This window comes from Lonchura striata, chromosome 2, assembly GCF_050655825.1.
Source record: "Lonchura striata isolate lonStrDom1 chromosome 2, ASM5065582v1, whole genome shotgun sequence".
NCBI lineage: Eukaryota > Metazoa > Chordata > Aves > Passeriformes > Estrildidae > Lonchura > Lonchura striata.
The window spans coordinates 95,264,757-95,281,177 of record NC_140704.1 but is presented as its reverse complement, the minus strand read 5'-3'; the positions used below and the strand labels follow the sequence as shown (position 1 = coordinate 95,281,177).

General features: G+C 35.9%; 1 protein-coding gene across 4 annotated transcripts in view; it reads left to right on the top strand.

Annotated features, from left to right (window-relative positions):
* The window catches only part of ANKS6 (ankyrin repeat and sterile alpha motif domain containing 6), a 39,469-nt gene extending 23,324 nt beyond the window's left edge, over window positions 1-16,145 (top strand). The window contains exons 11-18 of one of the 4 annotated variants that reach the window (XR_014953393.1): window positions 450-619; window positions 4,135-4,324; window positions 5,694-5,810; window positions 7,670-7,737; window positions 9,013-9,129; window positions 9,943-10,039; window positions 11,486-11,847; window positions 15,360-16,145. Coding sequence is in view for 2 of the 4 variants with exons in the window: in XM_021528728.3 (XP_021384403.3) it covers window positions 450-619; window positions 4,135-4,324; window positions 5,694-5,810; window positions 7,670-7,737; window positions 9,013-9,129; window positions 9,943-10,039; window positions 15,360-15,409 (809 nt within the window). In the remaining 2 variants the exon portion in view is untranslated. Of the gene's footprint in view, window positions 1-449; window positions 620-4,011; window positions 4,325-5,693; window positions 5,811-7,669; window positions 7,738-9,012; window positions 9,130-9,942; window positions 10,040-11,405; window positions 11,848-15,359 lie in introns of those variants that run through there. The other 3 variants (XR_014953392.1, XM_021528728.3, XM_085573702.1) reach the window with 3 other exon arrangements.
* The last annotated feature ends 276 nt before the right edge of the window (window positions 16,146-16,421 follow it).

The following is a 16,421-nucleotide window of genomic DNA, read 5'->3' as shown; positions in this document are numbered from 1 at the left end:
GTCTCAATGGTCAGCCCATCTCATGCAGATTTTACTGGATCCACCCATGGTGAATCAGGTGGATGCTGGCTCATTGCACCATGCATGTTATAGAGCTGACTCCTATGCCTATTGCTTACTTTTTGTTTGAAATAAAAAATAGTTTTCAATTAAATCAAAGCTGCACACATTGTTCCTGGTAGTTGTTGAAGACAATATGGTGAAGTGGCTTATGAAAACTATGTCCAAGGGTATGAAAGTCAGCTCTGTGTGTGGATAGACAGGGCTGGCTACCCTCTTCTGCTACTGATTTCTGTTCTTTATTCTGGAAGCTGCTGGAGAGATCTGAACCTTGCAGTTGTCTCGTGCTTCATCCAGTCGGTTTTTAAATGAAAGTGATTGTTTGAGAGTTGACAAACATTTCAAAATTATGGTTTCCTTTACTGGGTTTATTTTATTCTTTGTTCTAGGTGGCAGTGCAGATAATGTTTTGTCTCAGATTGCAGCCCAAAGAAGAAAAGCAGCAGGTTTACCTGAACAGAAACCCAGCCAACAGCATAGTCCAGTCCAGTCAACTCCTTCATCTGCTGTGTCAGACTTGCAGTGTGCTCAGATTGTTGGCAATGGACAAGTTGTAAAGGTAATGGGAAATGTAAAATTTTGCACCTCAAATTGTCTAATAGGTCATATCTCAGTCATGGGTGGCTGATGCACAATTGCACAGCCAGAAAAGAATGAACCTTTGTTAGTGGAAGCTTTTCCACTCTACAAATCTTACTTTTAAGTGCAAGTTCACAGAAGATGAAGCCTAATGAGAAAACATTACTTTATTATTAATTTCACTCTATTTTAAAACACAGTAAATGTAATGCTTGATTTTAGGGTAGATCTACACTATTGCGGTTTCTCATTATTTCTTTCTATGGACCAGATAAAGTGTTTTGTTAGTTATTCCTGGATTTTGCCCTGAAGTGGTATAGTTAGTTTCTCTAGCTAGTTTCTCTTCAAAGGCTCAACCTGAATGCAGAGTATGACATAATTTGTACCAGGATATGGTGACCACAACAATATGCACATAACCAGTCTGCTCCACTGGTGTTATTTTTAAACAGTAGGTCATGACCAAAGTTCGGTTTTGCTCTTGAGGCCATACTGTTTGTGCTGACTTACCTATAAATTCCTTGGAATAGCTTTGCTCTCTCAACCTGCACGTTTTTGGGCACGTACTTTGAAGTTCTTAACTGCTTTGTACAACATTTTTGATGGTTAAGGTTTTAAATCTTCAAGATCTGCAGAGACACAAACTAGAAAGCAGCATCATAACAGAAGATGTGACATGCTATTGAGAAATTGATGGGTTTATTTACATAGGGAAACGTTGCATTTCAGAGAGCAAGAGAAAGAAAACATGAAATTTGGGGTTTATATTCTAATGCCTAATGGTATTTGGAAATGTTAGAATATATGAACAAGAGCAAAATTTCTCCAACTTTTGCTTATGTAATCTCCAAGCAGCTCGTTTTGTTTTGTTTTGTTTGCATCTTTCGGTGAAATTTTTCAAATCTTGCCTGAGGAAATAAAAGTGACCAGAGTATAAAATTAATACTTTTGCAATCTCATTCTGTGATGTCATGTATGGCAACAGTACACAATATTTGTATTTAATCAGTACATAAAAATGGTAAATGAAATTTCAAAATTGTTCATAAATTACATGGAAATTTCTGGAGGACAAAAAAAGCAGAAATAGGTGCAACTACCAATGCTGAAACAGTTTCCATGAATAGTCACTTTGTCTTTGATCTGTCAGTCCTGATTCTGGAGGGGCTACTGGTTGCCTATCAAAGATGAGATTGGGAGCTAAAATTTTTAACTCAGCTGGAGTATCAGAGTCTGAGGATTCATACCAATTCTTTGGCATATGGTAATCTTTCCTCCCTTTCTATCCTGTGTAACTGCTCCCTGAATTATAAATGATCCATCTCTTTTTCCTGTAGACAAAACCCCTTTATCATCCTCTTCCCTCATTAAAGTCTTCTCTGCAGAGCAGCTACCAAATGCTTTTTCCTCCAGAGGTCTGACCAGTATGTTTTAATTAAACTCTCAGCATGTCCTCTCAGCTTGTTTTTAACTTGGAAATAATTTCAGAAGAGCTCTTTGTGTGCCCCCCAAAAGTCTCATTTTTCTCCAGTTATATTAATCATCCCACCAAGAGATAATACCTTTGTCTGTGAGCTTTGGCTGCAGATACAGTGGTCTTCTGTTGCAACAATGCTGCCACTAAGAAGTTAACCAGCTGTTTCCACTCACATTAGGGGATAAAAAAGTAGTGAAATGCAGTGTGCTGCAGATCATCTTCTGGAAAGGCTGTTCATTGTACTGTTGAAAAGACTCTTAACATTTATACCACTGTTTTGGAAATGCTTGGAGCTTTTTCATGTGCTCTTTGCTTAGATGTCTAGACGAGTTTCATTCTATCCACTAGTAACAAAGCATGTCATAGTGTGGATCTCACTATAGATGTTCAATTATCACACAACTGAGGTGATTTTCGGAGATTTCTGGTGGGAGAACACAATTAAATATGGATCCATACTGGCTGCAAAAGCTGGCAGTGTGTTATTGTAATCAGCAATGTAAATGGTGGAAATTTAATGTCTATATCCACTGAGGAATGGCCTGTGTCCTCCCATTAGGATCATGCTGTCTAAACTTGGAAAGAGCTGATCTAAAAATGCAGTGATATTACACTGATCAATTTTGCAAAACTTACCCATGAGGGGTGAAATTGTGCAAGCTTCAAAGAAAGGAAAATAAAAAAATTAATAACATTTTACAGGACGATGTAATTTAAATAAATGTAGACATTGTGCTAGGGAGGGAAGATTATTCTGCAACACAAATGGCCAATAACAATTTCAACTGAAATTTGGGGCAGAAAGTTGAAATGAGTTCATGAAGTTCACGATGCTCTTCAAGGAGCTCTCAAGTTTGTATCATACTACATTACTTCCAGTCAATTCAGTGCAGGTCTAAGGAAGTATTACATTCTGACATAGGCTAGAGTAATGGAAGAATGTTACCACTCAAATGAGTTTTATCTTTTAAATCTGCATCTTTTTCATTAACTAGAAATGCTCCATTTATGCCACAGCAAAGAAGCAAAATTGTAAAGACAGGAACCACTGTCATTCTCATTTCTTACATTGTTACCTAGATCGAATTTTTATCAGTTTGTTGTAGTAGCCTGAGTGACAAAAGGTATTTAAACTCTGAATTCAGGAATCCAGTAAAAAGTCACCTTCTTTTTGGGTCATACAGTGTAGACAACAAAATGTATATATAGATCAAAGAATTTAGGAGATGAAGTGCATTGATGGTTTTGGGAAAAGACTATTGATATGTGTATGTATATATATTATTACTACCCATTTTAACTCATGTATTTTCCTGTTTTCCATGGCTACAAATGTATTAAATATATGCTAAATTCTTAATAAATCACTTGACTCCTGTCAGGTAATAATAAATTTGAGGATTAGCTGGAAACTTCCATTCCAGTGCAGCAAGGGGTTTAATGTGCCCAGAACTTTATTTGTGCTTGCTACATGTTCTGGTTAATCCAGCATGAAGTGCTACTTTAAATTAGCATCTCATATGTTTTGAAAATCTTTAATTGAGACTTAAGTCTCTGAATGAAAATCCCTGTTTTCAAGTCAAAGTCATTTACTTTTTTTCTGTTATTAAACTATTTTTATTTCTAATGCAAGTTTTACTTCTGCTTCTGCACATTCCAAGGGAAGTGGGGAGGTGAGTGAGAGACTGTGTTGTGCATAGGTGCCACCTGTACTTAAACTATGATAGTCATTTTAGAAAAAGAAAAGTTGTAGTGTTTGTGGGCAGTTTTCGTTTACAAGAAATAATTTTTCTTACAAAATTATAGCTTTAGTAAATGTATTTTTCTTGATAATTTTGAGATGAGAGACTTCAATCTGGGATAAAATCACTATTGCTTCTATTATTTCAATATAGGTCAAACAGAAACTTGTGACTACATGCTCTCAGAAATGGTACACAAGTAATATTGAAGCATCACATATACGTAAACATTTTTGAATTATTTTTGAACTCAAATGATTGTATCATTAACTGCAGCAAAAACTGGACATGAACAAAAGACCTCCATCTGGGACTTCATCTACATCTAAAAGCACATCACCAACTCTCACACCTTCTCCATCACCTTCCCCATCTCCTAAGGTTCAAAATGCAGAGTCTTCTGTCTCTTCTTCTCACAGACACGCCAAGAGCAACGGCTCCAGCAGTGGTACTATTACAGAGGATGGTGAGTAGCTCACTGTAATTACTTGAGATCCATTCATCCAGAATACTATGTTTTTAAAGCTATAACTATACTGGACTAGTGTGTATCTGCATGAGAGTACGGTTTCTCTTCTTTTTAGAATATATGATGGTGTTTCGTACAGTGAGATTGGTGTTCCTGCACAAACTTCCTTTTTCTCTCCCAAAACCCATTTAGAGAGACACTGGTATCACCTCAAAGCTAGCATAAAATATTTATGTTGCCCACTCTTACGTGGCCACATTTTCCCTCTTCATGGCTTAAGTCTTGTTTTTCACCCTTTGCTGAGGGTACAAAATGCACTTGGCCAATACTATTTTTTTTCCTTAGTAAATGCAAAGAAGCACATCACTACAGAGATATATTTTTCATCCATAGCAAGTCATAGCTACATGAAGTTAAGAGCTGTAGTGCATTTATTTTTCTGAATCATGAAAATAACCTTATTACAACCTCTTTTTAACTTAAAGTCCTAAGAAAGACTGCTGATGTTATTACTTTTCCAGTAAGATTAGTATCTTTTAAATTAGACTTTCAGGTCTAGATTGCAACTTTTTAAAAGTCATTTTACTGCAATGGAAAAAGGGTATCAACAACTTTGTTTTCTCTTGTAAATATCTTAAAAAATGAAGAAAATAAAATGACTCAGAACTTTTTAAATAAGGAATGGAGGCATTTTATACTATTTTTGTTTTTTCTGAAATTGTCTCTATTGATTTTGGTTTATTTTCACTTACACCAGCTTTGTCCATTAACAGTAATTCCATTTGACACTGAAGACAGGTGATACTTGACTTTCTTTCTGTCTTTTTCTCATGGCTTAGCTGTAACACATTCTAGTGACTGCTGGAGCAAATCCTTTCATGTTTAGTGCCATTTTATAATGAGATCTTGATAACATAAGTGTTGCTGATTTTGAGATGCATAAAAGCAGGAGAACTCACTGTTGGATAATGAAGCAAATTCCCCAAGCCATCAGCTGCTCTGATCTCACTCAGTCAAGATCGGTTTTGTGACCGTGCACTAACGCCAGGATTCTTTGAGTTCCCTTGTAGCAGAGAAAAGGTTGTTTGTCAGAAGCCCAAGCAGCTCTGGGTTCATTGTATTTGTAAGCTTTTGTAGTTAAGTGCTCCTGTAATTCAAGGGCTTCTCTTACTGACGTTTGATTCAGCAGCAGCAGAACAAATGCTGATATGCCAAGCAGTAATCAGAAGAATAAGTACAGAAGGTCTGCAGTGTTAACTTTTCTTTCAAGTGAACTTAAATGAGTAAGAAAATTGATTTACATTGACTGCTACTGTGAAGGAACAGTAGGCAGCAGCATTCAGAGATATTCTTTGTTTCTTTTTAGGCAACCATTTGGCGGACCATCAACAACTTGGCCCTATTCTGAGAGCCAGTGATGTAGAGAATTATGAAAGACGAAACCATGTGAGAGTAAAAGAAGGCTCTGAAAACTTGGAGAAAGGTAATCCTACCTTATTGCTGTAGAATAGTATAAAAGGAGGTGCTAAATAGGAGTAACATGGCAAAAGCAGTAAGAGCTCCAAGAACCTTTGCTTGCTCCAGGGATGGAGGTAAGGAGACAAGATAAGTGCAGAGCAAATAGAGTGGTAAAGCAAAGGACAAACATGTTAATCAAGAGTTGTAAAACTGAGAGGTTTCAGGTTTTGTTCAGCCTTAGAGTAATAGTACAGGAACTGGAAGAAGGCCTTACACCTGAAAGCGTTCTCTATGTGTGAAAGATGTTTGGTATTATAGTTGTTTATGACAATAAGACTGAACTCAGATACCCTGAAAGTTTCTTCCCATATCATGGCCTACAGTTCTAAGCACAACAACATGATGAAAAATTAGAAGGGTAACTAACAACCTATAAGAAAAAAACATTAATAATATATCTAGGGGTCATCTAATGAGAATTCTGTTTTCTTTCTCTAAGATGATATTTTTCATCCAACAATATGGAGAAGTTCCCATCATACATTTTTAAAACTGATTGCCTTTTCCCATGGATTAATTTCAGGGTACTAAAGCTTTTAGTCTGAGACCACATCAACTTATTCAAATCATGTTGGGCATACCAAGTTAGTTGAAGTTAAAGTAAAAAAAAAAAAAAAAAACAAAAAACCAAACAACAAAACCCTAGCAGAATATCAGACTCAGCTAGAATTTTTCTTTTCAGTTGTCTGTTGACTTTACTATAAAAAGAAGTAGTCTTCCAAAATAGGACACAGGAGTGTGTTTATCTCAAGCTACTTGATGTCTTTTGAGAAGCTTAGAGTATGAGATTCTCTTTCATGTTTCTAGTGATGACAAAAGAAAAGGGAAAATCAAAAGACAAAGAAGTGAAATAAATGAAAGTATATTTGGTAATTAACTAGGGATGTCTTTAAAATGAAAGTGAGTTTATATGCAGAATATTAAATACAGTTTTGTTTTATAATGTAATAATTAATGTTCTTTATTTTGATTCCGACTACTTAGTTTAACTGACCATTTAGGTACTTAAGGGGAAGAAACAGTTAGTTACTCATGATAGCAAAGTAATAAAAAGAAAACTTTAGCTGAGAGATGTAGTGTGTAATTAAGAGAGATAATGCCAGGTTATTCTGAAAGTTCACTTACACTTTTTAGCTAATCCCATTTTAAATGTGTGGGAAGAGTCACTGTCAGGTCACATTTAATTTTCTTAGGCTTTCAGAGGAAAGACAATATTCAGTGCTCTTAGCCTTGGCCTTGTAAAATTTAAATTCTGTCCAGTTTTCATCTTATCTGGACTTCAGCTGTGTTCATGATGCCGGGATGTTGGGCACATAAGGAGAAGAGGGTTCAGAAAGGCTGTGCTGTATCAGGGTTTTGAATGAGCAGGTGTGTGGTTGCTTGCTCTACACTTTGCCTTCCTGGATGATGACATAGAAATATGTCTTTCAGTTCCTTGCCTGCTTGAGGAGTTCTGCTGTCTTAACCTACACAATCTGGATCAGCCATCTGGGGCCAAGCACCTGCATTTTAGGCATTGAAGCGCCTTAGTTGCCCTTATTCATTTGGTTTTGTAAGATTCTTTTAATGAGGTAGAAAGGGAAATACAGCAGTGTTTATCCTAGCAAGGTAAGACTAGATGGATGTATAGTATATGTAAGTAGGTGAGAACAGAGTAAGCCAATGTTTCAATTTCTGATGGAGAATAAATGGGGTTAGTTTTTTCTTACCATAAATTACTACGGAAAATATAGGCTTTAATATATATTTTCAGTTTATAATGCTGAGATTATTACGATATTTTCTAATCTATGGGGTTGACTATTTTTTTTTCTGTTATTACAGATGAGCTGACTGGCATCCTTAAAAAATTGTCACTTGAGAAATATCAGCCTATATTTGAGGAGCAGGAGGTATGTCTTTTAGAAAAGATCTTTTTTTTTTACCATTTTTATGAAAGTAGGGTATAACACATTGCATCAGATTTGTGATCCAGAATCGAGTTCTACAACCATTCCTGATTTCAGAGAGAACCTTGAAACATAGACCAAGTGATATTTGTGGCATTCTCCAGAATAATGCAAATAGCAGAGCTTTTTACACTTAACCTACAGCTTTTTGTATACATAGGGTTTTTTTCCTCTCTGTTGTTACACTCTGCTTTTTCTATATATGTCTGTATCCAATGTGACTAAATAGTTCATAAGACATACTATATCATCCCTGGAATCACAGCTGAAACCTCATTTTCAGAAGGAGAACAGCAAGGTGTGAGTCACCGAGATGGCTGCTTTATTTCTTTATCTGCTGTGCATAAGCAATAGAAGAATTAAACTGGGGAGCATAGCCATAGATGAGAGCTGTGACTCACTGAAGGATGCAATGAAAGGAAATGTTGCTGAAAATAAGTAAAAGTAATTCATTACAATATTTAAGGCAGGATCAGATGTGAGCAAATATTGTGTGTTTATTTGGTCAAAGAAAAGGGTAGTGAACGGACATGCAGTAAGCTGACTTTGCTAAGAGTTCAAAATTCAGCACAAGCCCAGACAATTTAGCTGCATTACAATATATTGGGTTATTATTTATTAGTATTCCTGCGCATGATAGGCAAGTGAGCATTGATTAGAAATTGATTTGCTTTGTGTGTGAAGGTTATATCAATATGAAAAGTGTCAGATATTTGTTCTTATCACAACCTTATGGATATGTTGTTATAATAAAAACTGATATATGAACAAATCCTAGGTTTGTCTCAGGAGACACTGGAAAAGTAAACACAATATTCTGAAATTCCAGAAATACTTAGGGGGAAAGGGTGAAGAAAAGAGAGAAACCTTAGCTTTATTCAGGTAGCTGCTACTGTAGGCAGAGGACTTTCTGTGGAGATGATATATTCTGAATTAATAGAACTTGATGGGAAAAAAACTAAAAATCCATTAATATTTAGGATGTACTATCATGATTAGTTGAATGTTTAACAGCAAATTAGAAGCCTTACAACAGAGTGGTAAAGTATGTACCATTTGGTGCTGGTAATTCATTAGAAATTCTTTTTGCACAATATTTACATTAAATCTATACAATTAAAAAAACCCAACAAACCTCTTTTAACCTGTAGTAATGAATCTTTGCGTAGGTAAATTTATGTTACGTTTTATTTCTTCTTTTTTTTTTTTAATATGCAGGTGGATATGGAAGCTTTCCTCACACTTACTGATGGTGATCTGAAAGAGCTGGGTATTAAAACGGATGGATCAAGGCAGCAAATTTTGGCAGCTATTTCTGAACTGAATGCAGGAAAGGTACATTTTAAAGTACTGTACGCTGTAAATTATTTCAAGGTTTTTTTATACAATTAATTCAACATACATTTTGAAATTCAGTTGCGGATGTTAGTTAGAAAAGCTAAAATATTTTTTTCCAAACACAGTGTTTCATGTATTTGACTAGTAAAAATTCTTCCTTTCTGGCACTTCCTGTTCTCTTTCAGTAATTCTTTCCTAGTCCAGTGAACAAGCTACTTGGAAACATGAGCAATTTTGCAGTTTCTCAATATTGATTTCAGCAGTGCTAAAAAGAATCACATGGCTGCAATAGTGTAGCTAGAGAACGTAGTATAAGAGGAAGGGTGTCCTATAGTTAAAAGGTTTTGATTCCTGTGTGATCAGGTGAATAGTGCTACTCTTCCTCTTCCTCTTCCTCTTCCTCTTCCTCTTCCTCTTCCTCTTCCTCTTCCTCTTCCTCTTCTCGCTTTTTTAGATTTGAGGTCTGTTTGCTCTCTGAAAGTGGAAGTTAAGACAAAACACAAAGACAATTTCCCTAAGTAGAGATGAGGCTAAAAATGAGGGGAGGGATGATGTTCCATACTAAGATATGCCATAAAGATAGGAAGAAAATAATGAAAATGTTTCTATTGTTGTCTGGTAGTTTCAGGTAAAGATTACTACAAGGTTTTATATATATGTCTGTAAGGTAAGGATTTGTTATTATTTCTGATAGTATACTGAACATATTTACGCATTGTTGTGTACTCTTAATAAATTCATTTTTTAAACAGAAATTTAAAACTACCTTTTATTTTTATTTTATTTTATTTTATTTTATTGTTTTTACAGGGTCGAGAGAGACAGATTTTACAAGAAACTATACACAACTTCCACTCTTCCTTTGAGAGTAGTGTTAGTAACACACGACCGCCAGGTCATTCTCAATGTAAGTAGCACCTGAATTTAATTCAAAAATTAATTGCAGGTTGAATCACAGAATCACAGTATCAGTTATATTGGAAAGCACCTCTGATGTCATGCAGTCTAACCTATGGCCCAACACCACCATGCCAACCAGACCATGGCACTGAATGCCACATTCCATCTTTTCTTAAACACCTCCAGGGATGGTAACTCCATCATCTCCCTGGGCAGTCCATTCCAATGTCTAATCACTCATTCAGTTAAATAAATCTTCCTAATGTCCAAGTGTGTGGCTACTTTATTTAGTACTGGCTGGAAGACAGAACGTGACAAACAAGCCAGTTAGCTGCTTTCCTGGCTAATGATGTTTGTCTCTTGCTAAGACTGTAGAGAAGATTTTAATATAAAAAAATAGAGGTATCTGTAAGATGTTTATACACCCTTCATTACTATCTGAAATAAGGATAAGATTTTTGTTCTGCATTACTAAACAGAAAATGGATGTAAGTATAGCAAATCAGAGTATACAGTACACTGTCTATAGTGTGTACATATGTAGCATCAGTGGGAGGTGTTCCTGTATGATGTGTAATTAACTTTAGCATACTCTTTATAGGAGACATTTTAGTATGATCAGGTAGAATAAATATATTAAAGATCTACAATTTAGCATAATGATTTAGACAGCTATGTTAATTATATATTTTTGTATGTATGCATTTAGTTATTTTGCATAGGTGATATTTTTATATGATTATCTATAGTTGGTTTCTTTGGGATACATGTATTCCAAGCACCAAGCTGGAGAAACTGCTTTCTGAAATGTACTGAACGCACAGGAAAGTGTTGCTGACCTGTAATAACTGAATACATTTCCTACTCTCTCAGATATAAAAACTGAAAATCTCTGTCCTGCCAGCCACCTGAAACAAAGGCAGATACTCATCTGTTACTCCATATTATAGCATAGGGCATAACCTATTCCCATGTGTACTTCTGTATCCATGTTTTAGTAGAAACAACAAGAGCCATTGAATAGCCTTAAGAAGTTCACCATGTTAATAGTGCTTCTTCTTCAATTGTTTATTTTGCTGCTTTCATCTACTCACAAAATAATTTCATTTGTTTAGTGTCTATGTTAAATAATTCAGGTATTGCATGCTTTAGGAAACCTTAATAACAAGCTGGTCCCAGTTGTTCCAAACTCAGTGAGCTGCATTTCACTAGATATGTGAAAGTAGGTGATAACTGTTTACCTACTGATGTCTTGGGGCAAACTGGGAATTGCTGGGGTAGTTAGTGAATGTGGGCTACTTCCAGTATTCTGTGTAGTCTGCTTGGCTGAAAGCCACTATTGGATGTCCCTGTATGCTTTGTGCAACTTTCAGTTCTCAGAACAGTCAGCATGTGTGGGAGCTTCTGGATGTCTCTTGGTAACATCCCAGAGTTGAAGAGCTTCTTCTGTAAGGTCTTACTAGGTGAGCAGAAGCTGTATGGGATTTGATTACACAAAGAACTGGAATTACTCAAGAACCAAAGAAGCATAGAGGTGTGATGTATCTCCAAGCAACTTGCTGACCTTAAGTGTCTTGAAGACATCAAAGGACAAGAATGGTGGCTCAGTGTTGGGGACAACATCCTTTTGTAAAAATGGAGGCAACAGTTGTTCTTGTTGAGCTTTTGATAAGAGGCTGCAAGAAGACTGCCATCAGAGATCTGGCTTTTAGGTTTTTGTGTATGAGAGCTCTGTGATACAGATTTGGCTGTAAAACAGAAGCACTAACAGAGAAGAGGAAGAGAACATGTAGCTAAAAGAAGTTTCTGCACCAGGTAAGCTGCTTTTGATTGTAAAAAGTAGCAGTGGAATCCTTATGCAGTCTCAGGAACTTGAAGTAATTTCCAGGAATGTATAATATTTTAGAGCATAAGACCAGCAGATCCAAGGTCCATACCATTGTGTTCAACTTTTTCATCCAGTCTCATCTGACACTGATTTGAAGAGCTACTTGTTTTCATTTTCTGTGAAGTTGCCATGTCCTGACTTCCTTTGCTTCATCATACTGGATCTGAAGATATAGTGAGCAGTTGATTCCTCTTCACTGCCTCCATGCCACTGATGATTTTACAGATCACTGTGATATCCTTCTTCATTCATGTTTTTTTTAAGGGGAAGGCTTACAGGCTGCTTTGTCATTCCCCATACCATAGGTTTTCTAACCTCTTTTCCTTTTCTGCTATTGTCTTTTCAGACTTGGGAGGTACCAGCCTAACAAACAGTATTCAATATGTAGGCATATTATGGATTTACATGACAGACTGATGTTTGTTTTTCAGTTGTGTTCTGTGCTTTCCATTTCTTGTCTTTTTCTAGTTATTTCTGGTACTTTGCTGTGTTGGCTGTAATTGAAGACTGAATTGGTAATAATTCAAATTACCTCTTAAAACCCAGCTGATCTACTGAATTTGAGCTCACAGCCTATAATTTTATATAAACACACATACATAATCTTTTTCCATTTGCCTTACTTCATATTACTTCATATTTATCTTCACCAAATTTTGTCACTATCTTATTGTTTAGGCACAGATGTCATATGACATCTTTTTGCCAGTCTTCTCTATATCTTTCTTTTTATTTATATGGATAACTTAGGAAGGTTTTTCTCTTCACTCTATATGCCCTTTCAAAATCATATATTGAATATACTGTTCATATCCTGAATATCCTCTTGCAGATGCCTATGAAATACTAGTGGTCAATCTTTCTACTATGGAAAAATCACTATTTACTGCAAACTTCTGTCCTCTGCCTCCCTAACAAATTATTTATCCACACAGAAATTTTATTTTTGCCCTGTGGGTTCCTTGTTATCTTATGGCTAACTTTGGACCTTGTGAAATGCCTTATCAAAATCCAAGCATCAAATGGACCTCTTTTATCTACAAGACTGCTGGCACCTTCAAGGAATTCTAGTAGGTTGGTGAGGCAAGACTTCTAAAATCCCTTCTTGATTGTTTCCAACAAAATTTCAGATTGTTGTTTGGTATTACTGTCCACCTCACTGGTCTGTTTCTCTACATTTCCTGTTGAACCATTAAAAAGATTTGTGTCACTATCACCACATCTCAGTTATGTGACAGTTTAACAACAACGTGTTCTGCACCCAGCAGTTCTGCTGTTTAATCCTGCTTCTCTAGGACGTCTGGCTTAGAATTTGCTATTACTTGCTTTGTGTATTTGTTTCATATTCTTTTTTTCTAGTACTTCTGGTTAAGCTGTCTTGGACTCCCACATAAAGGTTTCTGAAATGGAATCCTTCCACCCCATCCCATGCCAGGGACACTAGGTTAGGCTGTGTGAATTCCTTGCTACAGTCCTTGTCTGACTGGCATGAAGCAGAGGAGTGTAAATGATTCAGAGGTTACTGGACATCCAAGCCATTAGGTTTGGAGGCACTATGAATTCTGAATAGGCAAACAGTACTTGCATGGGCAATGTTGCCTCCATCTCTTTTTTAAATGGAAGTTAGTTGGTCATTTTTAGAAAATTGTGATAAAATTATTCATTCCAAGAGTGAACGTTTTGGCAGGTTTTGACACTTTGGTGGTTTCACTACTACTATTACATCTTGGAAAATTGACAATGCACCATCTCCATGATAATAGAAATTACTAGGAAGATACTGCTCCTTTATAGCCCAGTGAATGTGTCCAGCAAACACAGAATTACTGTGCTGGTTTACCATTTAGAGCAGATAACCAGCCCATGGAGGCATGAGGCAAAATGACTGCTCAGAGGAACAAAATGTCTGGATCCTTTGTCTTGATTCCAACTTCAGTGAAACAGCAAGTGGCAGCATAAAGTCCATCTTTCTGAGAGAATGGGATTTAACAAATAGTATTATCCCAGAAAAGATTCTGTTTGTGGTTTGAGGTGAGCTTAACAGGATTCTGGTAAAAAAGATTGGACTTTCTGAATGCCTAGTTGTCAGGACTAACTGTTTATTTTGGGGGGCTTTGTTAAGATTCATGCTCCCATTAACTGAGTGCAGTCAAGAGGCTGGACAGATCTGGCAGTGGTTGGCAGGTTAATTGAAACAAATTACACCAAAGAAGACAGAGTTGCATTTCAACACAAACTTGCCAAATCAGAAATAAAAAGCTAAAAAAAGTCATGTGAATTCTTATGAAAAAAAAAAAGGGGGGGGGGGCAGGAGAAAAGATTTTATGTCTAGTCTTCTGGAGGAAATTATTTCATTTGCTTATGTGCTAGTTATGCTAGTTATAATAAATGTGTAAGGAAGTGTTACATGTTAAATCCTCTGATGAAAAATGGAAACACTTCATGGAAGTTCCCATGCCCATTTATGGCTTGCAACAGAATTTGCCATTTCTGCAAAAATGACATGAAAAATGCAAGAGAGCATCCAAGGTTTGTACTTAGAAGGACACAATCTTTTTCTGCTAGGATATTTCTTAAATTCATTATGAAAAATCCTATCAAAATTAGTTGGGGGTAAAGCTAAGTACCAGTTAACTTAGTTTGCCTTTTAATGCCGAGTTTATTGAAATGTTTGAAAGAAAAAGATCAGCCTTGTCACTTGGTACAGGCATCCAGCTAGTCTCCCCCATCTAAACAGCACTTCTGATAGGTGCAAAGAAAAGAGAAAATCCAAACATCTGGCAGGGGCAATGAACGAAGCCAGGAGATAGATATCAAAAGAATAAACTGAATAGTCTCCAGACAAAAGTTTAAAGGAAGAGTAGCTCTACCTATGATGAAAAAAAAATATTATACCATTCAGTCTATAGTTACTGGAAATTCTGGTCTTCCTGTTTATTTTTACATATTATAGTATGTTACATACATTGATAGATACATACATACCTGCAGATACAGAGTTATTTGGGTATTTATTTTCATTTTTGGATTCAGACTCAAAAATATCAAGTGGAAATTATCCAGAGGAGGGAGTTAAGAGATTGAAGAGAGAGAAGTAAAAACAGGAGCAAAATCAATACAGATTTGCATATAAAAATCATATAGGATCCAGATAATTGCTTACTGGAAAGGTGCACATTAAGAAAAGAGGGATACTGGAAACTTTTTGGCAGTAGGTGACCTTTTCACACATGAGTTTGAGTTTTTATACCTTATCTTTAAAGGAGACAGCTTAAGATGAGTAAAATGGATTACAGGATCAAACTTAGATACTGGTATAACAAGTACATTGGGAAATGTGGGCCTGTTTCCAGTAGTTGTGGAATTATACTCTTGTTTATAGCTGTGAGTCTTGCTGGTTGCAGTTTTTCAGACTTCTTTTTTTTTTCCCCTCTTACAGCTCCTGGCTTCTCTTTGAAACCACAAGAAGCCATTTCTTCTAAAAGATAACTGCTGGAACAAAAGTGTGGTTTTATTTTTTATGGTGAAGTTTGGCATCTGACTAAGTGATTCCATACAAATCCATACAAATGAAAATTTGAAAAGTTAGTCCTGACTACACTGACATAGGATTTTCTGCAGTAACATGCTTAAAATACAAAACCCTCAGAAAGGCAAAGAAAATAATAAAGAGATTGCCTCTATAGTTCAACCTAAGTGTTGAATTGTTCAAAGCATCAGTGGTCTGAATTTAGGAAGAGCAAAGTCAGAAGAGCAGGAAGAATGAATGAACATGCAAGAAGATGGATGTTTCATTCCACTCTTGCCCATAGGTGAAGAATCCATGGGAGACCAAGATGGGCACAGACAAGAGCAACAAAAACATGGAAGAAGGCAAGAAGGACACCACAAATTGTGACCCCTTCTACATGGAGAAATACATAAGATGAATATGCCTCTCTTGATTGGATACAGATAAAGTAGTCTAGATTGAAAATGTCATGATTTAATGTGAAGAAATATAAAGGAGAAGTAATGCTGCATTCTTCAATAAGCAAAATATACTTTATCTATTCAATATTATGAGGTTAGAACGGCAGTAAAAAATAAAAACAAAATACCTATTTGTAAAAACAGCACTTTATTTGAGCAAATGCGTAATCTGTCACCAATATTTAAACAGAAAAGAATGTTAAAATATTTTATATTACGATTTTCTTTTGAGAATAAAACCATTTACGTTATATTGGCTGGGTTTTTTTTTTTTAATAGTAACACTAGCATATCCTTAAAAATACATTTTTATAACTTGATTTTGTAGCAATTTTGAAACAAAAGTTACAGTAATTACAAGTAGTAAATATCATTTTTGTTAAGCAGTTAAAATGCAAATCATCAGGAATTAAAATAGAATTCATCAGAAGCCTCTGACACTATATTTATCTTTCTGAAGACTCAAGTACTGCAGGTAAGGGCAAGAAGATCTTGGAGCTCCAATTACCTGAGTGCTCTCAGTATATAA